At 44.1% G+C, this 24,843-nt stretch overlaps 1 protein-coding gene across 5 annotated transcripts in view; it reads right to left on the bottom strand.

The window, feature by feature from the left end:
* Window positions 1–3,006: 3,006 nt before the first annotated feature.
* Window positions 3,007–24,843, bottom strand: part of LOC143344084 (uncharacterized) — a 48,694-nt gene continuing 26,857 nt past the window's right edge. For 3 of the 5 annotated variants that reach the window (XM_076769722.1, XM_076769723.1, XM_076769725.1), the window contains 2 exons: window positions 9,337–10,873; window positions 3,007–8,218 (listed from right to left, as the gene is read on the bottom strand). In XM_076769722.1, coding sequence (XP_076625837.1) covers window positions 7,885–8,218; window positions 9,337–10,787 — 1,785 coding nt within the window. In that variant the 5' untranslated portion in view covers window positions 10,788–10,873 and the 3' untranslated portion in view covers window positions 3,007–7,884. Of the gene's footprint in view, window positions 8,219–9,336; window positions 10,874–23,809; window positions 24,618–24,843 lie in introns of those variants that run through there. The other 2 variants (XM_076769721.1, XM_076769724.1) reach the window with 2 other exon arrangements.

Below are 24,843 nucleotides of genomic sequence, written 5' to 3'. Positions count from 1 at the left end.
TACGTTGACCATATAAGACTCTGAAAGAAAATGATTCTCTATGGGGTATTTCTTTCGATGGTTTACTGTTTCTGTTTCCAATTCTTTCCTGAACTCGTATCTGTCTTTGTCAATTAATCTCAATTTTTATCTCGATTTTGTTTACAACATTGCTTTGTCGGTTTCACTACTTGTGGTATTAGTTGAATCTGACTTGGTAAGATATTCCTCATTTCGTAGAATATTTTTACTGGTCAGCTAAGTTCACCAGCATCGTTGATCAATTAATCTGAATTTTTATTTTGACTTTATTTGTGAAATTGTTCTGTCGTTTTGACTGAGCGTATTTAATATATTTGGACTGACATTGTTTAATTTATTAATATTTTCACTTCCTTATCACGTGTAAATTTTGTATATTTCTTTAGGTAGGTCTACAATAACTGTATTCTGTGTAGGAATGTTACAGAATTTCTTAGCTTGTCCGATACATCAGCTCAACAAATTATTTCTCCACTTGTCGAATCACAGATGGATTGGATAGGGTTTATTAAATTTCCTTTAATATGATACTAATACAAGTATTAGTTTTTGTTTCAGGTCAGATCTATTACAGATCAATTCTAAGGACATCGAGGGAAGACGCCACAACCGCCGAGGGAGTCATCCGCCGAGGGAGTCATCCGCCGAGGGAGTCACCCGCCGAGGGACATTTAATTCCAAGTACATTAGATTTAAGCTTCGTCGCGAACTTTAAAATTAACGTCGAAGATTTCGTTATATCATATCTGCGCGCTGTACCAAACAATTATTCAATAAGTAGCTTCTCTCTCGCTCGTTCCCTCGTTCCTAGCTTCGATCACCGCTGTTTCATCGATTGAAACATGTGATCGGCCGTGTGGCTGGTCCGAAAGATCTAATCACCTTCTCTTGGTAAGCTTGATTGAGGGAAAACGGCACTTCGCTGGAAGGTGTGGAGTTTCCGTATTCTGCGGAAACGCATACCTTCCAGCGGAAGTCGACCCTGTCTCAGGTACTCTCTCTTTGTCAGACAGCCTAAGTCGGGTCCTTCGGGCTCCCGGCGGGTTGCGTTGGAGAAATGGAGACCTCGATTCGGGGTTGCAGTTCTCTGTTTTCTTGTTGAGATCGAGTTAGCAAGGGCAGTAGATTCGATCCTCGGATCAGCTGCACGGTTCAGCATCGCGTCGCGTCGCGTCGCGTATCCCACGATTTAGCTTCATCCCTCTTTTTAACCACATAATTGTTTGGTACAACTAACATCCAAGGAACTTTGTTTCCTTCTATCGCCCGAATTTTAGCTTCAAATTGACTAGACTTGAGCTTCGACGTTAATTTTAAGTCTCTAGTGTATCTGCGTATGCCAAGTAATTATTTAACAAGTAGCTTCTCTCGACTCGTTCTCTCGTTTTTTGCTTCGGTCACCACTGTTTCGTCGAACGAAACATGTGATCGGCCGTCCAGTTTGTCCGAAAGATCTAGTCGCCTGCCAATGATAGATCGATTTCTAGAAATAGAAATCAATCTACCAAGGGTAGTGTTGATTCGATCCGAAGATCTGCTGCACGGTTCAGCATCGCGTCGCGTCGCGTCTCCAACAATTTAGCTTCATCCCTTTTTAAACAAAATAATTACTTGGTATTTAGACTTAAGTCCTTAGTGTAGTCGCGTGTCCTGTCAAGTAATTATGTAACAAGTAGCTTCTCTTTCACTCGTCTCCCGTCCCCTCCGATCACCACTGCTTCCATGTAGAAAGCAAGTGATCGGCCGATTAGCTGGTCCGAAGGGTCAGTTGCCGTCCTCTAGTAAGACGATCCAAGGGAAAGGGTATTTCGGCCGCAGAGGGGATCAGGGACTGTTCCTGTCTGCGGTAGCCCCGACTCAGGATCCCTCTCTCTGTCAGACATCCCGAGTTGGGTCCATTTGGCTCCCAACAGGCTGCTTGGGGGAAATGGGGAACCTGTGTCGGGTGCGTCGATTCCCTTCCCCTTCGATCGGACTTGCCAAGAGGCAACGAGCTGACCCTTTTGACCTCGCTATTCGGTTCGCGTCTCTCGTTCCTTGCACTATTGTATGGTGCATCGCGTCGTATCGCGTCGCGTCACCCACGATTTAGCTTCGTCCTTCTTTTAAACAAAATAATTACTTGACATGACTAATCTAGTTTCTAAGGATGTAAAAGGGAGATCGATGGAACTTGAATTCCATCTATCTCCTTTCGGGTCTCCACTCGCAGCAACCTCCACGTGGTGAGACCTGGTAATCGGTGTCACCCACGTTAGAAAAGTTATTCTTCGTGGGTGACACTGAGCTAATGGCTGCGAATTTAGAATTGTTTCTTGAGATAATAAACGAGTTTAGATTTATAGTTAGGCAGGTGTTTGGTTAACCATTATGTTAGGCAGGTTATTTCTATTTGAAGACAAATTCTTTTAACTCTCTTCATTGGTTGTGCATCTTTTATTGGTTGCACTTTCGTTTATTTCTTTTTCGATCAAGGATCGCTAGTCACAGAAGATCTTTATTAATGGAGGGTGGTTGGGGTCTGGGTTAGGACGGGTCTCCATTCGCAGCAACCTCCTCGTGGTGAGACCTGGGTAATATTATTTAGCGTTTAATTAATAATCGTATCATTCTTAGCTGGGTAATGCAATTATTAATTAAAAACTAAATAATATTAGCAAATTGGCTGCGATCCGCTTTGCATAGGTCATCATAAATATAGAGCTTCTTCGCTAGCTTAGTTTTGATTCTCATTGATTTATCAAAGATTCTAGTAAGGTGTAAGGTCGATTCGCATACCTCGTCTATGCTGTCACTGCCCTAATCGATCTCTATTATTACCTACAACTTTTCTATACAACATTGTTAAATATCTAAATTAATTGTGGACATATTTCAAATGGTATATCAAATATATCTACAAGATATGTGATGGATGTTGAACGGTGGACGGTGGGCGGTTCGTACATACTACTTAAAGCAGATATACAGAACAAGAGGTGCGTGTTTCTTGTAATAGTTTTATTATTATCCCAACCGACTCTTCAGTGTATGTACATTTAAAACGAAAGGTCGATCGTCGACTGAGCTAAGACGCTTCTCGCGCCCAACGATTTTAGGCACTTCGGAACGCTCGGTGTCGCCCAATAAAACAAATATCGCGTCGATTCGATGGACGTAAGTCCCGTGATCGATAGATCAACGAGTCGATCGCTAATTGTCACCGCACGAGAGTGCAAATATTAAAATGTAGATAGCGAAACCGAGCGTAAATGTTCGTTTTAGACAGGAATATCGTCGTCAGTCTGATCATTGCAATCGCTCCTCGTGGACAATGATATGCGCATTAGAGTATAATAAAACCTAAACGGTCGATTAACGCATAAACCACTGTGAGCATAAATATTCCTCCTAACATTACATATACCGAAGAACAGATCTGTCCGCGTTAATGCAAGTTCAATTTCATGGTGTAACGTCAATCGCGCTCTCACCTTCGGATAAAACGGTCCGTCGGTGTTTCCAACGATGCCGAGCGGGGTCGATCGTATCGCGTAGAAAGCGATCGAGGTTCACCATGTCAAAAAGAACAGAGCGAGACTGCGAGAGCTCGCTCGAGTTACGAAGGAAAAGGTGCGACACGGAAGAGAGCTTGGGTTATTCCACGGATGTACTTTCATCGTTTCGCGAGGTTGATCCTCCCTTTCAAGCGACAACATCGAAGACACCGGTTCGCTTAAAAGCGGGGATAGACGGGAAAAGTGAATGCAAACACCGAGGGCGAACGAGATGGGGCAACAGTGAGCGAGTCTCGAATTATATGTCCCACGAAAACTGAAGAAATAAAACCTCGTTATATTTTTCGCAATAACTTTACGAGAGATTCATCGATGGATTGGCGAGGTCCTCCCGATGAAAATGAGTACAAACACGGCCATATTTGGTTTATTTTGACGTTAAAAAAATTTCCAAATTTGTAAAATTAAATTTCGTCCAAATGTGGTCGTGTTTGTACTCGTTTTCGCCGGGAGGACCTCGCCAATCCGGTAGTAATGTTATCATGGAGATATTTCGAAGCACGTAAGTGAGGTTAAAGGTCGAAAATTTCTTCACGAGTCGCGTAACTGTGACGTAAAAATTGACGGATGACCGTAACGCACACCATTTCAAAGCCCGTCCGCATCGATGCGATTTATTTCGTGTCATCCTGGCTGCGCGTGACCGAACTTAATCGGCTCGGCTCACGACCGCTGCACATCTTTCCGATCCGACTGACCGGTACATCCCTGGAACAAGGAACTTTCGTCATGCGTGACTGAAACCAGCGAGACTCTCGGATCTTGGAAACAAACGCAGTCGCTAGTTCTCGGTAAACTCGAATTACGCTACTGTCATAAACTCGAGACCGCCAGATGGGCGCGCCAAAAACAGATCGTATTATGAAAAATTCAACAGCCCTGCAAAATAGTCGTCGAAAATAAACTGTGAGATGTTCGATGGAACGCAACGGGAATCCCCTCAGTTCTTTTTTTATTCAAGATCCGCTTTGAGAAAGAAATTTTAAAGATTTAGTTCTTTCATATTTTCAATAAACCAAGGTCATAAAAAAGATTCTAAAAAGTTATCACATCGCACGAGTCGCCCGCCATATAATTGGACGTAACGTCAATGTTTACTGATGCCATAGTAACTTTTTCCTGTTCAAATAGATCTAGAATCATTTTACGCCTCCTGTTTGCGTTAAATATTACCACATAGCAAACCTGTCTTCGACATCTACAAACATAATTCTGATAGCGTTTTATTATACCTGCTATGTTTTGGAAATTTCAAAACTATTTTTCTAATCACAAGAAATTAAATACTTTTATAGATAATAAATAGTAATTTAAGTTCTCTGAGTAGAAATGTGAGGATGAATAAGACGATCTCAAACTTTTGACCAGTAGCATATTTCACGCGGCATCCCTCTTCCCTCTTTATCCTAACTTCACAATCAGCTTTTCCCTCCGTTATCTCCCGATAACATACAAGGAACCCATTTAGAGTTCTTCCGCTCGCTACGAGAAAAGAGTAAAAACCGAAACGCTATTTATACCGCGAGTTCTAGTCTTCAGAAAGAAATAAGTCTAACTAATACTAATGTAGTCGTGCAGCTCGATTAAACAGTGCCAACGTTCGTCGATAAATGCATACTCATAGTCGATAAAGTAACGTGAGAACGTCGTGTGTCGATTTTCCATCGATCGATATACGACGCGTTTCGATCGTTCCAGGACGAATGAATGGTTAGACCTAATCTTTTCAGGGACAGTGGCACGTGCGTTATAAGTTTACTTATATTAAATGCACTAACATAGATATAACCACTAAAATTCTGAATAAATACAATTAAATCTAAACAACCCATATAGCACAGAGTATTGCAAGAATATTTTTCTACAAAGAACCAAAATATCCCGTAAATGTACACATATTTATAATTTTCGAAGATAAATAATTATATTCTTAGCCACTTTCGACGACATTGTTTAAATTGTAGCATATATATGAAAAAAAAACGATTCTACGTTGCACCAGTGAGCACAAGCAAACATAACTAACAATGTATTTTTTATAGAATAAAATTTTATGTATGTATATCACAGTAACGTTTTTCGTTAATAGACTACCGAGAATACCTTCTCAAAATTATCTATATTGCTTCCTATCAGTCTATTTATATTTGAAGTATATATATTTAATTTACATATAAACAGACTGATTAGAATGTGTATATATAATTTGTATAAAATATATTATTAATATATACCAGTCGCTTTATAATACGAGGATTGATCGAACAACATACCTAGTAAGAACTTAATTTTCACAAGGAGTGAATTTATAAACTTGTACCGCGATTAGATAAATCTTCTCGATGACTGTGAAGAACACATTTAGTCTAGAATTCAAGATAGGGACCTAAACAGTCGTACAAGTTACGATAAAAAAATTTGACGTAATAGGGAACTTTACGATCAACCCTCATGTCACTAGAATGTTTTACCAAATATTCTCAACGCAATATTGTACAGACATAATGCCGTAGTATTACGATATTTGTGTAATATTTCGTGCTGTATGGGATGTCTCAACGTCATATTGTCATTTATTGCAAAGAAAGTAATTTGTCCCTAAAAAGGTTAAGGCGTCAGCGACGAACCATTTAGTTCGCCGAGTGCTTGCAAAAAAATGGCGCGCGATCCTCGCGAGCATCTTCGTCCATCGATTAAAAGATCGAACCTTCTTTCGACCGCGGCGTGGCGTTGCACGAATCCAAGGAATCGTCGCGAACATTCGACACTCCAGTTACTTTCGATTTTCGCGTAAAAAATAGCGGCCACTATTCCTCCTCGAACAACGTATAAAACATTCTGGACGTCGTCTCGGGATTGCCAGTCTTCTAGACACGTTTGATTCAATGGAAAGTATCAAGTCGTAAGTCTTTGCAGATTTCGCCGTGGAAATTCTCGATCCGACGTAAGTAGTCACATGGCAGACGCCAGATTTATCGAATCTAGATTATTAAAGTATAAATTCTCCGAGTTTAATCGATCGTATGAGAATGACCAATTGGAAAATAATTATTGATCGTTATCAAAGTCGTTATTCGTTCGCATAAAGATAAAGTCACATAACTCTGACAAGGCCATAATGGCAGACAGCTTGTCCTCTATTTATGTATAAACAGTAATATTTTAGTTCCTTTCGAAAGTCCTGATGTTTATAATAATTTGTTAAAAGAAACTCTGCCGTCGAATTTTGTATTCCAATCTAAATATTGCACCTAATAATGCATATCCCTAGTGAAAACAGAACGGACCAATAAGATATCGATTACACGATCATTTCTTGTTTACATCCACTTTATCTTGAGGTTAGACGAATAATAATGTTTTTCGCACGCGTATCGAATAAAACGTACAAAGACTTATGACACGATTCGATGTGCAAATTGCATTCAACTCGAGAGCAATTTTTACCATTATTCTCTCGAAAGGCGCTGGTCTAGTCCAATTGCACACAATCGTTTTCATTCTCCAAGTGGCACAAATTGAAAAATCGTAATTCTATCCTATCCTACGAATTATCCTAATCGTTGACACACATTCCATCCAATCATCATCGCACAGCCTTTTCGTCTTCGAACGCGTCAAAGAATAACGCGTAGCTTGTTTGGCTCGATAAAAGAAAAATAATTCGAAAACACCATCATTAACGATCACAAACTCACTTTTTATAAAATTAAAATATCAGACAAAGAAAAGAATTTTCAACAAAGATTATCTTTAGAATCCTTTCATCTAACAAAAAAAAAATCGTATTGGCATAAGGCAGATCATAATACGATCAGATTCCACCTATCACGATGCGTGCAAAATCTGTAATTCGAAATTTTTGGCCCCACCAAAATTGCAAATTGGAAACGTGGCTAACCAACGTATCTTAAAAAAGGGAAAGTCCCTAGTACAACCAAGAGGAGGCACTTCGTGACATCACCCGCCGTTGAGCAAGTAGCTTTCAGGGGCTAACTATTTGTGCCCCAAAAGTTTTGAGGCACCTCGTACATTTCTATCAAAGGCTCGAGAACCTCTCGAGCTTCTTTCCGGAGAAAAGCCAAAAAATATAGCCAATTTCGATCAAAACGACGAAACTGAACCGCCGCGTCTCGCGTGTGCCCGCTCGGGGCAAACGCATGCCCGACGACGTCTCGAAGAGCAAACTTTCCACGTTGAACCGTTTCGAAGAACGAGCAAGCCGTGGAAAATACGAACAAGGAAAAGAGTCGAAGGCTTTGTCGATAACACACAACAGACACTCGAGACGGAGTCTTTTCTCGCGCTAGCTCGGCCCGAAGAAGCCTAGGGTTTCGAGGGTCCTAGTCACCCTCTCGATCAGCTGGTCCTTGTATTGCCAAATACTCGTGTCCAACACGCTGTTCTCCCTGTACTCGACACAGGTTTTCTTCAACGATTTTACGCAGTCCGCGCGATAATGCTGCAGCTGAGCATCCTCCGTCTCTATGGGGTAGCTGGTGCATCCAGCCCCCAAACAGGCCAACGGAAAATGGTTGTGCAACGTCACCACCCTCTCGGGATTGTGGAAGCACTTGATATACTGATTTGGCTTCGTGAAGTTTTTAGAACGATACACGTGCTGCAACATGTGCATGTACCTGCGAACAAACGATGCATTTTGGACGGAGGGTTGCCAATTTCCTTCTTAATTAGCAATTCGTAATATTCATGCGAGGGCACTTGTTGACAGGGTGACTACACTTGACCCTTCTTTTACACGGTTCCCATTTGGACCAAGCAAAAGGAAGGTGAAGCATATTTGTCTAAATGTGCTGTTGCCAAGGGAGCAGTTCTGGTGAACCACTACCGTGGCGCTAATATCGAACGCGCGTATTTCAAACACGAATCGTATGAAAACGTGTGTTCTGCAATCTCAGAACATCTTGTCGAGATTCTTCCTAATAATTTTCTTCCATAATTTTGTCTTATTAGGCGTTATACAATCCGTTACTGCATTTCTTTTATCAAATTAGTGTAATTATCACCCTGGCACGAATATTTTCGTACAGTTTCTTCTCGGCAATTTTCAATCCATCTTATTATTTCATCCCGCGATGTATTCGCAAAATCGAGAGTGCCACTTACAGCGTTCGGGAGTTTATTAAATTGCAATTTTCACCAGCTATTTTATTAGAGATGGTCTCCACCGTGTAGTTACGTTAAACGAAGGTGGAATTATAAAGTTTGCTAATACATTTAATGACACAGAAACGTCGAAGAAGGAATATCTTGTAATTGGCAACTGGTGCAACTTATCCCACTTTCGAAACACGGGGTTCGTTTGGCCAAAGCGAAGAACAAAACGGTTATTAACGTTTTTACCTGCTATTACTCTTGCATCGAACTCAAGTTACGCAAGAGACGATTTTTTAATACGTTTATTAGGGCTTCCTCCGACACCCTATATATTTTTAATTTAATTTCTGACTGAACAATAGGAATTGCAAAGATCAAGGTCCGCGTTCCCATTTTTTCAAACTGCAACTATCCTTCAAACTTTAACGACTTGCCTTCGAAGCAATTTTTTGTCCCGAATCAATGAGCATTTAGCATAGGAAACTCTAGTGACTCAACCGAGCGATCGTTAACGCGTTGCGTAACTCGGTAAAGGACGGTAGGATGCATGAGCGAACCGCGGAGGCCACGAATTTATTTCTTCCGCGGACGGTCGACCAATAAACTCTGGTCGACGTGAAAGTCAAGAGATCTTACTCACTTCGGTATGTCATTGAAGTAGCCATGAGAGTGCAGTAGGTCGTCGAGGAAGTAAACGTTCCTAACGTTGTACGAGGCTCGCGTCTCGTTTCTAATCTTGAACGCCTTCGCGAGGACCCTCTTCATCAGGTCCTGCCAGGTGGCGTCCTGTACCGGCATGATCACCTCGTCCACGTCGAGGAGCGCGATGTACTCGTACTCGTACATGTGCTTGTAGAGACAGTCGTTGTAGGGGATGAGCTCGTTCTGCCTCTTGTGGTTGGTCTTCTTGGTCAGATACATGTGCTGGAACGCGGGCACGTTCGGTTGCCCGCCGGGCAACGTGAGCGGAGTCACGTGCACCTTGCCCAGCCTCTGATAGTGATCGAGAACCTTGGTCACGTTCGGGTGCACCTGGAGCTGGTAGAAGAAGATCTTGTCCGCGCCCAGCAGAGTGATCAGCTCGATCCACTCGACCAGCCTGACGGACAGGTCCTCGTGAAGAAAGTCCAGGCCTTTCACGCAAACCGCGAAGTCTTTCTTGCGTTCCGGTTTGTTGTAGATCACCCTCAGATTGTTGCTGGCGGTGTCGCAAGGCTTCTCGACCATGGACACGGAGGCTGGGGCCCCTTTCAGCCAGTGGGACTGCGGCACCTTGCACGCTATCACGTAGGGCTGGTAAATGCCCTGCTTGTAGTTGCCCCACTTTGAGTACCAAATGTACTTGTACTCCAAGGTCTCGACCACCTTCGGTTCCCTTTCTCCGTCGTACCACAATTGGCAATGGGTCTTCACCGTGGGTTCGATTCTGTCGATCATACCGATGATCCTGATGGCTGGACCGATCCTGGACAGCTTGCGTCGATCGTAAAACGCGCCGAAGAACTGGAACGTCCCGTTGCTGGTCTTCATCGTCTGCCAATACACGTTATTGAACTCGATGTCGTAGATCGACGGGTACTTCAGGCTGGAGCAGCTGTCGTTGCCCTTGGACTTGGCCTGCCCGCCGGAGTACTTGCTGTTCTTGTTCCAGTAGGCTAGGGGCAGGCTAGGCAGCCTCTGCTCGATCTCTTGGATCAGCTCCTCCTCGGTTTTCGCAGGTCTCTTGTCCAGCAGCGGCTCCAAGTCCAAGGGGTTTTTCGTTGGACCGTTGGCTAGGGTGGTGAGCGTCGTGAGGAGGCCGGATCCGCCGGAATTCGAGAAACTGGAGTCCGCCGGCGACCTTTGTAGCAGGTATCTGGAAAGGCCAAGGCTGGAGGAGCCGCGATTGTGGGTCAGGGCCTCCCGGCGTCGATAGACGTCGTCCACCTGCGCGTCGGCCGTCGATTCGTCGGCCGTCGGCGTCTCCCGATAATTGTTCTCCACATTGCGAAACTGTACCGCCGCGATCATCACCAGTCCCCAAGCGAAGACGAAGATTAGGGCGCGTTTGACGCACCTAGGCCCGCCGCTGCCGCTGCAGTTTTGCAACATCCTCGGGCTATTGTCCGGCCACCGACTGACGAAGACGCTGTCCCTCTCCTCGGTTCGGCTCGCGATGACGTGCCAAGGCGCTGCGTCTGAAACACACCAACGACGCCTTGTGATTGGTGATGCGTCGCGCCGGATATCGCCCCGAAGGATGTCGTCGAGATTAAGAGTATGGAAAGTACTATCCTCCGCCACCGGGAGAGGAAGACGATAATAACCGGAAGTGTTTTCCCGACAGCTTTGACGCAACAGGTGAAACGCGCGAGGATCGTAATCAAAGACTTCCTCCTCGACGAGCATCGCAATCGAGATTTAATATTGGCTGTATTTTTTCGTTATTTTCATCGGTTAACCGCGGCCTAGGATCCTCGGCTAACGGCGATCCTAGGACGTTCGAAGGCTTTTCCTGCTCGCGAGAACACTCATTAACGAGCGTGTGATTACTTCTAACGGCGATCAGTCATCTAGAACGGCATTACCGTGAGCTAAATGCCAGAGGAGGTCTTCGTTGGAGTCCGTGCAATTACGCGTTCAGCCCGGCGATACGCGATTATCCTTGACCCTTCGCCGATGCAAATGGCTTTTCGTCTTACCGGCGGGTAAACCCGTATGGAAAGTGAAAAATCCCGAGGCACGCGATAAGCGGGCCCGGAATAGATACTGGAAATTCGCTTGGAACGAGTCGACCATGTCAAGGTAGCGATACCAGACACCATCGCGGCTTTCACGTCGATCGGCTTTTATTCGTTTATTTTGCGAACGGATGAAACGCGCCAGCCGTACGTGATATAACGCACTCGTTAAAGCTTGCAAAAGGTATCGAACGACAAAATAAGGATTCCAATGCACGATTAGAGCTCGAACGGTAATGAAACCCGGAGCAACTCTCACAACTTTCGACCGAGTGGAAACTATTTACCCTTTCGGTACGTTTCTACGTTCGATTGTCCATTTTACGACAAATATAGCATTTCTAATAGCGTGCAAACGTGGACTGGAAATTCGGATTTTCTTGACAAATGTCAGCTCGGCAAGAACGACTTTCGCTTGGGTATAATATAATACCGATCGCAGTTCACGTGTCACGCCTTCGAATGCTCGATACAGCCAGTGATTTAGAAAACTTCCCGGTCAGTGTTGCCAGACCGGTGTGACCAAGTCATTACCGTGGATTATTATCGTAAAACAAACATTGCACTTTCAATTCTAAGGACTCGGCGTACGATCTGCCATGATATATTTATATCTGTCGACCGACTAATCCAATACCATCGATAACCATTTAAAAGCTAAACGCGATTGTGAGCGGAGATACGGCGCAAATCAAATTGGTCCGAGCGCTCTGGATGATAAACCAGTTAATATGCTTAACTGTACAAGAATACTAGCACCGGTAGCAGCCAGAGATCAATTATGATCCGAGGAGCGAGAGACCCTGACGAAGAAACCCCGTTGCCCGAATCGCCTGCACCGAGCCACGCCAGGCCTGGAGAAACAGAGACGCTCAGACTCGGGACACGTGAAACCGGTTATGCTGATGGCAAACTGTTTTTCACCTTTTGCACCTCCCTCTACCTGGCCATCGCCCCTCCGTTGAAGACTGCTCACTACCGACGATGTTCTTTCGTCTAGTGTCTAGATACCTCACCCTACGCCGCGTTTCAAGCTATCTGCAAAACAGATTCGAAACGATACAACCACCTACCGACGAGGCTTCTAGGCCTAGATCCTTCGAATCGTTGCATCGTTCGTCATCGTGACGCTTTGTTCGATGGAGGAACGAACCAAGAACGCTACAAGTTTCACCTAAACGGGAGAACAAATGCTTCCTAGGTTCGACGAGGTGCGAACAATGACTGGTTTTCTCGAGTAAATAAGGATCTGTCGTGTTTGCGGTGGTCGATGTACTCCGCCCGGTCGCAGAAGAGACAGAAAGTGAGTAAATCGTGGGGACAGCGAGGAGTTCGAAATCGAACTTACGTAATCAACCGAGATTACAGTTAGAGCTTCCGATGCGTGGGATAGCTACCTGGCGTTTACCAAAAAAATTAACAATCTTCAAGACAAACACGCCTTTCCAGCTATTCAAAGCTGCGCCTTATCCTATTTCGCAGCGGCTCCGCAAACAGTCTGTTAATAATTCATCCTTGAAAACGCTAATTACAACGGGACACGAGAAAAAAGGCTTAAACTCAGTTGCTTCGCGTTGATTTATGCGGTTGTTCACGCGTAAATCTTGAATCACCAACCGCGACCCTGGGGGCTCGATTAGTCTACCAATTAACGGAGGCGTATATAATACGCGTTCGTATTAAATTTGCGGGACGATCGTCGAGAAGCCGTACTAAATTAACGCCATTGTAGTTGGCGCGCGGACCGATCGGTTTGGGGCAATAAGTTGGATCTTCTCATAAATCGCGGGAGCAAAGATTATTTCCCGACGCTGGGGGAGACATTCTAATGTCTGTCACGTGGCACGTTATTACGCTTGCAGCATGATACGACTGGAGAATTAACTTCGATCTTCTCGCAAATTACGTGGTCAATTAATATATTATTGTTAATACGCTCAACCTGTAATTATCTGTCAAGGATTATGTCTTTGAAGTTACGAACCAATGCTGAGGTAACCAATTTCAATTCGTGAACAGTTAATACATTTCCTTTAATGCAATGAAACTGCAACTATCTATCGTGGACCATGTCTTTCAAATTGCAAATAAACGAAACCAAAGCGTTGCTTTCGATTTTCTAGTCGACTACTATATCTCTAGAGCTACGAACCAATGTTACTAGTATATTAACTTCAATCTTCTCACAAATTACACGAACGATAAATATATTTTCCTCGATACAGTGAAGGTCCAATTATCAATCGTGGGCCATGCGTTTGAAGTCGCGGACCGATACGCCGGGGCGTTAATTTCAGTATTCTAATGGTGCATCGTGTGTCTAGAGTTGCAAACTTCACTTTTTCTCAAAAAATACCAAAGTACACGAACCGCCAACATTTAACATTTGTCAATGTACAACGCAATGGTTTATCTCGATCGCAATGATGTTTGCTCGTCGATTAGGAAGATTGCGTTTATTCGAAACAACGAGCATCGTGTGTCGAGAGTAACCGTGCTCGTATACTAAACTCGTTAATAAACGACATGAATCGAAATGAAATACGCAGGCTGTACGGTCCGCGAACATAATTGCGTTCCACGGTTCGCCGTGGAAAAACGTTTATCTCGATAAAGAACGTCCTTCTCCTCGTCTCGGTCGCTCGTCCTTCGCGGGTACCTGTTGCTTCTGCTATTAACTGTTTTTCCACTCCCGGCGATAAATTAGTCGATTCGCGGCGCGATTAATTTGTCCGTCGTAACTACGCGCGCATACGATATCTAAACCGCGAAGACGATGGAACGGTCTTCTCCGCGATTCCCGTTTCATTGTGACCCTCGATAAATATTCACGAACCTCGCCATTCTCCGTGGAACGATTTTCTGAACCCTCCGAGCAAACGTGGATGCGTCGGATACGCGATGGAAAAACGTGTACCTTGATTCTCCGACGTAGGAAATATGCAAATCAAAGAATCACGAACGCTGTGTTGCGCTAGTTCGCCAACAATTTCAATTTCCACGCAGCGGACGTGGAATCCCGCGTACCGTTGGATGCTACGTTCGATCATACATGCATAACCCATTGTTTATTCGGAACTGACTATTCGAAAGCAAATAACACCATCTTGGACGACGATGGAGATAAAACTATACGGACCAAAAGATCAATTTGGTGGCTTTCGAAACGTTTGGTAACGCTTCGTAATGTCATTCTCGCGCGTCTGAGCGAGGTGTTCGTCGAGAGACAAAGTGTTTTGCCTCGCAATGTCCCGAGAGGATGACTTTATGGAAAGTCGAGAGGAGAGAGCGACTGATGCTGTTGCTATACATGTCTGCTCCAATTGCGATTTCTCGCTTACGCGTGCTAATTAACCCTAATTGTAGCGGCAGCCAGAGAAGACGGAAGACGGAGAGGCGAGGAGACGAGCTAGACCCGACGATTTCACTCGGTACGAATTCTTCTCGTCGATCTTCGCGATTCGAGAGCGAGATACCATTGCGATGTATCGTTTGCGATCGTGTACGAGCCGCGCACGTACGTGTCACGCATGCCTGAGTCCTTTCAACACCGAAAGTTCCGTGTTTCGTGTGCTCTTGTAGACCGCTATTACGTGTACGCCATACGGCGGTTATGTCAAACGAGGCTCGCTAATAGCGTCTCTCGCGCGTTACGTCTTCGGGTCGCGGACCGATGCGCCTGGGGACTTTGTAAGATTTCGTCCGACGGTCGTCGAACCGACGCGACTGCCCACTGGATTACAATTTTATAGAAAAGTATTCGCGCTAGCACGGCGACGAAACTAGTTATCGTCATCGATACAGTGAACCCTTTCGTTGTGTCGCTGACTCGGGTCGAACGGTGACACTACGAAGGGCTTATCTCCTCCTGACGCTAAATTCACAACAGCATGGAACCTTGTCTCGACTAAACGCCAATTACTCTGCTATTGTATCTGGTCGCTCATCGCGTATTTGACACAACAAAGACTTATAATAAGGAACGAACGAGGATAAGCATTCGCTGAGAAAGTTAATATTCGTACGAAAGATGCATGTGTAATGGTCGGTAGATACTGAAGATTTCGCGACAACGAGCGACTCGGTCGCATTAAACCCTTAACGAGACCCTCGGACGCCATAAATCTTAGCCCCTAGGTTCCCACAGAGATACGAACACATGTGCATAGGAGCTGCATCTGCTTCGACGGATTCCTCGAAAGGCTTCCCGGAGCCACGGAACAGCTTTATACACACGTACGAACTTCGCGGATGTAACTGTACTCGCGGTGTAACGCATAATGACACATAAATTTGCATACGAATTACCTTACGAGGTGCGAAAATGGCTGGAACAACGAGCTAGTTTAAGTTCCGCGTTATCTGTGCCGTGGGACAAACGTCCTTATCCGTTAAACGTAACGATTCCCGCGATTAGGATCACCAACATCGTGTCGATCCGTTCATTAATATTGCTATTGCTCTCGTTTGCGTTTGCGCGTCTATAAATAATTCAAATCTTGTTTATTTTGCAGGAATGTCGTTGACAGTTATCGTGAAGAAGAGGTGGATGAGTCTACGACGAGGCCAAGGTCCCTGACGTCATTCTCAAGCTATTCTAGCTTAAACGGATTGCTTAATGCTTTGCAGGTGCAAGTGTCCTTCTGATAAATGATTACATTTCGACAGCACTGCAGACGAATTCATCAGAAGTCTGTAGACGCAACGACACCATGACCAACATCTGATGGTTAACGTGTCCTCAGAAATGTGTAGTGCGTTGATTTACTGATCAGCCACTTTGATCGAAAGTTTAAGGACACACTGATCCTGTGATAAGTACCTAGTAATGATCACTACCTTCGTCAGGGGTATGAAGATTTACTAGTACTCTAAGCAATATGTCTTCCACTAGCCAATTTCATGATTGGAGGTGTGTTGAACTATTGACTATAAGCAGTTAAATGGGGGTGTCGTCTCTGATACTATGATCAATGTGTAGCGATGACCAGTTATATTAATCAGATGTCTAGTCACCTAGTGTTATTATAGTGCTCGTGTAGTGACTAACCGATCAGCTAGCGTCGTCAGAAGTGTGTGGACATATTGTGATTAGTAATGTGTTTGATTAACTGACCATCTACCTAACTTGGTCAAGGATCTGTGAGCAATATGTTTTCCACTAGCCAATTTCATGATTGGAGGTGTGTTGAACTATTGACTATAGTCAGTTAAATGGAGGTGTCTAATGTATGATACTGTCGTCAATGGTAGTGATAACCAGCTATCTTGATCAGATGTTTAGTCACCTAGTGTTATTATATAGATATTATTTGATTAACTGACCATCTATCTAACTTGGTCAACGGTCTGTGAACGTAATGACACTGTGGACAAGTGTCTACCAAGAATCAGTTATCTTCATTAGAAATCCGTGTACCTACAACTAATATAAGCTATCTATAGTGATAAAAATATTGTGTATCTTCGTTGGAAGTGATATCTTTATCTGAAATCTGAAGACACGCGACTACTGCAATCGATACGTAATGATATCCGACTGATTAGCTGTGTAACGTCATCAGAAATCTATAACATATTATAACCAATAATGGTGTCGTCGTACTCACGGATTGTTTCATCAGAAATCTGACAATTGTTCGCTGTTAGTCTAAGAATCTTGAACGCTGACGAAACATCGAGCATCATTCGCGAAAGGAACCCAGTTTACACTCGATAAAACGATCTAAAGTTAACGCAAAGGAAGTTCAACCGAGGTCAATAAGAACCGACCCTTGCGACAGTGGTCTTTCAAGTTACAATTAAGCCACGACAGCGGACCAATTAACTCTCGGACAGATGGCGTTTAACTTTATTCGAAATACAATGCTCTTTGAGCGTGGATGCTTCCCTATAGCTACCGTATCTATCGGAAAGTAAGAGCCATCGTACGACCGTAACACGACAACAATGAATCAAAGGCTCGTTTCGTATTCCTCTCGGTCTCGTTTGACGATAGTCGAGCCACGTATCGTTAATAATCGCGTCATGGATGTGTACCGACGACGCGTGTATCTGCGTATGAAACGCGAACGAGTGTAGTTACGGGCGATTAGCTTGTGTCGTATATCGTGCAATTAGGACGGTCACACGCGAATACTTAGCGGCGGCACATTGAACGTAGAAACGAGGCCGTTGTTCCCTTCCACAGGAAGCAAATGGTACTTTAAATTGCCAACAGCACGCACGTCATCGTCTGGTCGGGGGATAACTGGACGGGTCCTTCTCTCGGAACACGCTCCATTTTATACGATTCGATTGTTCGGCTCATATTTACAATCGCTTGGTGCTTTAGGCTACTACGGGTTCGTACGTTGGAGGGGGTTACATATACTTAATTGGACCACTGGTTCAGAGTTGAGCAGTAGTTTACTACATTCTAATTGATTACTGAAAGAGAGTAATCATAATCACGGTAATATTCTCGACCAATATCAACAGATTATTCGCATATGCAATAATAATAAACGCGTTGGCCAACTCTACTCGAACCAGTGTGGATCTAATCCTCCCTTCACCCACAGCGTTACGTGTCGATGGGAAATTGGCATTCTGCATTGGTGGATTGGGACATTTCCAATTTGAGCTAGGTCTCGGAGCCAATTGGCTTCGACTCAACGGTAGTTAGTAAAACGTATTCGTCCAATTCTATCGATCATCCTCGAATCACAACGTTTCGAACCGAATTGAGCCTTCTTGGAGCCTTCCACATTTTCGTACACCTGGCACGCGTGTCTTTCGTCATTACAGTTGCACTGCCTTCTTCTTTAAACTGGCTCGACGCGCTACATGCGCCGAATTCGTTCTTTCGCCACTGCCAGTTGAAATTCTGGAAACGAGCACTGTTACGGCACCGATAACTTACGATTATACGTAAATACCGTACGCGTGTTTACGAGACCGGGATGATTAATGCAATAAAACCATGGTTACGTAACGATGGAAAACTGGCTAAAACTGATTTGGATGATATTGTGTTTCGCGATTAATATAGCGAAAACAACGAAGACGCCAGGCTTGTAATAGTACCCTAGATTGCCCTAGGATTTCTAGGAATCGAGTTGCAACGATTGAAAGGAGTCATGGTCTAGGTTAGACTTGGGCACATGTGGTGCTCAGCTGTCCGAGAAACCCAGTTTATGATGTTTCGCGGGTAATAATATCCGAGCTCGTCACACTCTGGTAGGCCATGGAGGAAAAGTCTCCGTGCGCTCGTGTCTTTATTCGAAATGGACATCGCCGTCAGGTTTGATCGCTTTATTGCACCGTGACACGTACGCCAAGGAAATCGCATTACCAACGGGACGGCCTGATGGTTTCGCGAATCACCACGGTAGCCCGACGAATTAAAAGAGGCGAACGATAACGACTCGAGGGCGAAAGTAACGCGCCCACGCAACGATTCCTCGCAATATTTATAGGGCTAAGGAGGTAAGCGACCGTGTTTAAGCGCGACGAGTCGCAAACGGCGAGATTAATAGGTCGCCTGCGGCGAGTCGACCGACTTTGTCGTAGATGCCAGATAGTCGGTTGGCACGACCGTTACCAAGAACAGAAGAGAGTCCCTCGATCAAGCCAGTTAATTCGCCACGCGATTCGTCATTCGCGGGAAATCCGAGTCCGCGACAAATTGATCGCCAGTACGACAAACGTGACAAATGCGTCTCCACGTGGCTGCAAACGCCAAACGATAGTCCGAGAAATTTCGATTCCGTCGCGTGGTAGACCTTTCTCTCGTTTTCTACTTGACGATACTTTCCAGTCGGTTGGAAGCAATCGAATACTTTCTTGGGAAATGGCCAGTCACTCTAACACTATTGATCTACCGTAGACCCTATTCACCGTGAAGGGTTCGGTGGATGAAGGACCCACGCTACCAGAATGATCACCCCTGGAAAACTGAGCTGCCTTTCAAAGACTTCCTCTACGCGAAGACTATTGAGTCGTCATGATTCCCTGAGACGCCATGTGTCTGTAGTTGAGCCACTGTTAGCATTATAGATGCTCGATTGGGCTATTAGGAGTTCATAAGCTTGACCATTCAGGGGTTACGTAAGGTCCTTGGATTATGAAGAGGTTAAATGTGCCTGGTTAGATCACTGAGATTGCCAGCGCCTAGTTGGACCAACAAGCGAATCTCTACAGTCTAGTTGAACTAACTTCCCTGGTAAAACTACCAGGTTACTATGAAGCTATAATTTAATCGCTAGAAGATTATACGTCTCTAGTTGGCTCGGTAACGGACCTTTGTGAATCATATGTCTTTCACACTGTGTCACCTATGTCCCCAGACAATGCTTAACCACGAGTCGCTAGCCAGATTACCGAAGTGTCGTGTGCCGAGACTAAAAGGGTGGTGTAGATCTCCTCGACTGGACTACTAGGGTGACACGTGTCTTTAATTAAACTACTAATGGACTAGTTGGATGACACGAATCCTTAACTGGATGAAGAGCGTGAATCCCTAGTTAAACTACTAGGGTTTCGCGTGTGTCTAGGCTTATAGTGAATTTCTACTTCTCTAGTAAGATCGTAAGCGTGTCGTGTGTGTTTCTCTAAACTACTAGAGAGTTTAACTACTTTAGTACTACTACTATGGCGCCACGGATCCCCTATTGGTCTACTTGGATTACCAAAGTGTTGTGTGTGCGTGTAATTACATTAGATTCTAGCTTCCCTAGTGGGGCTAGTGCAGTGTCACGGTTACTCAATCGAACTACTACGATTATTAGAGTGTCATATGGATCTAGCTGGACTACTAGTGCAACGTTTAGCTTTCCTAGGAAGATTGCTATAACGTCATGTACGACCAATTGGCGTATGTGCGTCCAGTTGGACTACTGACATATCATCGCGAATCACGTGCCTTTCGCAATTCCTCATCTAGGACCCCAGGCGTTGCTTAAGCCTCCACGAAACGCTCAGCACCCATGTTAATAACGATCTGTCCGCGTTTCGTTACGAAACGTTAGTCACGCAGATTGCGTCGTCGCCTCGCTCGTACATTATATTATAATATCCACCGCAGATGATATCTGTCTTACGTCAGGACTTTAAAACGTCGTTTTTTTACAATATCCATGGTGTATCTTGCAGCTTTGTTGCCACCAGTCGCGTGCGTGTCGCAGCCTTCGTAAACGTCGCGCGTCTCTAGACTTAATCGGTTCGATTATCAATTCACTATACTTTGCAAACGAGGGAAATAATCCCCAGGAAGGCATCGCAATCGCTGCACGCTCGTTTCGCCAAACGTGCCACGCAATTCGACATTGTTCTCAGAAATCCCTGGCTTGGCAACAGAAAACAGTTGGGGTCTGTTCGGATCCACCCTTCTACGCGTCTAATTATTTCATATTTCTTCGACCGTAGCGTTGTTCTTTAAATGTAAATTTCCTTACAGAAAAAAAAAAGAAAGTCCTTGACACATCGAGTTCCACGTAAGTTTTCCTTTCTGCTCGTTTCGAAATTCCTCATCCATCTCGGCGAGTCGATTCTATTTATAACGTCTCCGCTTCGCGCATCCTCTGCTTCGTCTTTTTTTCTTTTTTTATTTCACGGTCTTCGATGCTTCGTTTGGTCTTGGTGCAAGAAAACGCAATCGAGAGATGTTCTAACGAAGCGATAAAATGTTTCAAAGTTGTCTCTCATGATCAAGAGATGGAATTCGCGCCCCCTCCCCCTATTCCCGTCGCTATACAGAATAGTATCCGATCGTCGCCATTATCCAACATCTCCCAGCTTTCGTTTTTTCCTTTTTCGCGTCAGTCAGTTTACATATTAGGCGTCAGCAGCCACAGGAATCCGGGAGTCATCAGATAAACGGGATCCGAATTAATTCAACGGCGATACGGGAGTAACTAACGCGCTGGTATAAACTTAATCTCTCTCTGGTCTGCTGCGTATTGTAATCTACATGCGTTTTAATATTATTTTCTGATACAGAATGATTTATTTCTTTAGATAATTAATGTCGTATTCTCGATTGATCTATATTTAAGCTTTGCTTTGTGATAGTGACGTCTGTAAAAAAATATTATAAATAGTAAAATTTTAGAGAACGCTCTAATTGATATAGTACGTCCAATAGAGGTATCCAATAGAGTTATCCAATAGAGCTATCCAATAGAGCTCTATAATAGAGGTACTCAATAGAATTCTACAACAAAAGTATCCAATAGAATGATCCAATAGAGCTATCAAATGGAGGAATCCAATAGAGGAATCCAACAGAGGAATCCAATAGAGCCATCCAAGAGAGAGGCAATTATGCCCCTTCCTAGAGTCACAAAGTCTTAAACAAATATATTTGTTTAGGCAACCACCACACATACATAGTAATAAAGAAGTTATAAGCGTATTTCCATCATGCAAGAGAAAGTTAAAAAATATACTTCAACGCCCCCTCCTCAAACAAAGCATTTCAGCTAAATTGAAATGAATTTAAATCTCTTTTTGAGTAGATTCTAAGTTATATGGAATGTATGAAATTACAAAATCGTTAGTTATTTATTAAACAACCGCGTATATAATTTTCTGGGACCAAAGAACGATATAGTCACGATTGTATTTCGAAAGTTCGATTGTGAGAATCGAAGTTCATTTCTCGCATCAAGTTTAGGCTATGTCTGATCTACGATTTCGTAAAAAGTTGCCGATCCAGTTGTTTAGTCATATATAGACGATGAACGCGGATCTATACAGAATCTACAGAGACTGGATCGAGGTCACGATCACTTTAACGGTAGTTTTCTAGGGACAATTGCTTTTAACCGTGTAGCTATCGGCATCGAAATGCCCTGATCGTATGGTAATTACGTAAATTTCATGCGGAAACGCCAGTCCCGTGTTTTAGAGACGAAACAAAATTTATAGAAAGGTCGTTCGTGCCGTCGAAATTCCACATTACGCTTTCGATTCTCGGATCAAAGCACCTATGGCATTTGCCTACGAATCTATCGAAACGTAAAGAAACGAATTTGTCATGGAACGAATCACGAAATGTCGAGAGGTAACGAAATTTATTGACGAAATACCGTTATCGAATAAATTGCAAATTTTATCCACGATAGTATGAAATTAATAGCCAAGACGAGCACGCGTTTAATTTTTTGTTTCGAACTTCTTCTCTCTCGTCTCTTTTCTTTGGGTACTCGTGAACGCGTAGAGGTCATACGAAGGTCAACTTTGTTTTGCATTACGTTTTATAAGCAAAAGCATTTTATAATAACTGCAATCCTCATCGGAAACATTTCACGGTATTCAAGAGTTTTTTAATCGTACGTTCTTTTATCTGTCCGTGACACGCAATGTGCTGCATTCGATTGTAAATAAAGGGACGGTTAATCAGAAAGAAGTGAAAAAATGGCACGAACTGGCAATAAAAGATTTGCAAAACATCGCGTAATTACTGGTTTTCTAAGAAACACTATTCCTCGCTTTTTAATAGCGATATTTTGCCTTACGTGATAGTTAATTAGTGTTACAGAATCACTGTTCTCTTCTCTAGGCAACGCAAACAGATCATTAATTACCAAACACAATTACATATTCATTGCTAGAAACTATTAAATTGAAAATACACTTGCTTATCATGTTCAGAAGTATTAAACTATATTTTATGACTAGAAATTTTTTATTATTATTTCTGACTACAATAAATAAGAAATTCACGTTTAATTCAACTGGGTTTTGGTAAAATAATTTCTTAACTTCCCTTGTGGGTCATTATTTATCGTTTCAACCGTGTTGATTATATCATTGACTATTAGCTTCGAATAATGGAACAACTTCATGTGTTCGGAAAGGTAAAATTTGTGCACAATAGTTTGAATGGAAAAGTGGCGAGAGAATTATCCGCCCTATTGTCAAGAAGGATTAATATTAATAGATTGCAGAAGGAATCTGGTCTTGATGTCCGCAACAACCACACCTAGTACAATAACTTATGCCTCCCAGAACAGGAACGGATCCAGGAGCCTTGCTGGCGAGTGAAGAGGGGGTATACGTAAAAGTATTCTTCCGATCCTTCTTTTGCACGACTTGAAATTTGTTTGATAACTGGGACAAGCTCGTAACAGTCCTAATACTTCCGACAATTATATTAGAACTACTACCTCAAATGCTCACGATAGTCGTAACGCTTCCAACGCTCGTAATTGCCCTAACACTTCCAACAATTATACTGGAGCTAATACGCTGATAATGGTCTTAATACTTCCAACGATCGTCGAAGCCCTACTTTCAATTAGATTTATCTAACTGTCTCCTGGTATCGCGAAAACAGAATTTCCATTATCCTTTATATCTGTTTACCCTGTTGGACAAACTAATATGCCTCGTGGAATATTTACTCACGAGAGACTGGTCCGCGCCGAATCGTCAGAAGTTCGGAATAGCTCCATGCGATCCCTCCCGAAAACCAGCTCGCGCGACGCCTTTCATTCCGCGAGTTTTTGCAGCCAACGCGTCGCGAAGAAACGTGTCGGGACGGTCAGCGTGCCGGCGTTCCGCGGAAGGACCGCGTCATTCCGATCGGTTTCCTCTTCGTCCTCCGCTAACGACTCGCAGTCGCCGCAAATATGCGAGGCCGAGAAATTCAACAACGAGTTACGAAATTCCCCCGAGCGGGGATGAGCGACGACGATCGGGGCAGGCGAAGGCAGCGCTGCCTCGAGCCGGATGCGGCTGAACTTTCTTCTCTCGATCGACCGTCCCAGGTAGCTCGGCAACCTTCGAAATCGCGAACGTGGACTACCCGCACCATGAACCAGACCTCCACAAAAAATGGCCCACTAATGTCCACTGGAAGTTCGAGAACCGGCACCTGAATAAGCGGTCACTCGGCGTTGATCGGTCTGCGAATAGCGTCTGGACCGGTCTAATCTCAAGATCGGTCGAGATCGCGACGAATGGAGGCTCCGGGCGATGGAATCGCGTCGAAAAGAACTTCCAGAACAAAGAATTAATTTCCAAACTCGCAGGACCTGTTGCACCAGTCCGCGATTCGAGCACTCACTGAAGGATCGAACGAAGTCCAATGTCGCCGAGCGACGACTATGGTTATCGACGAGGATTTGGGTGACGAGGAGGGATGATCCGAGACATTGGTCCGAGACACTTCGTAAGCGGAGCGTAGACGCACGTTACACGGTGGACGGGCCGCGACTAACTGCCGACAGACGCCGGACGAAGTCTTTGAATACGGGGCCGCTCGAGGGTCGAGCTGCGTCTACGGTGGGGGACGAGGGAGGGAACGATTGGTCGACTTACGTGGCCCTAACACAGAGAGGGAAATGCCCGCGGGACCCCATGGACATTGGGAACAGATGGGAAGACTCATGGGAATATACCCGGTCGCTTACCACGCGTGCACTACAAAATTTAGGCTC

Source organism: Colletes latitarsis, chromosome 7 (genome assembly GCF_051014445.1).
Source record: "Colletes latitarsis isolate SP2378_abdomen chromosome 7, iyColLati1, whole genome shotgun sequence".
Lineage (NCBI taxonomy): Eukaryota > Metazoa > Arthropoda > Insecta > Hymenoptera > Colletidae > Colletes > Colletes latitarsis.
The sequence above is the reverse complement of the archived record's forward strand: the minus strand, read 5'-3'. Positions and strand labels throughout refer to the sequence as shown.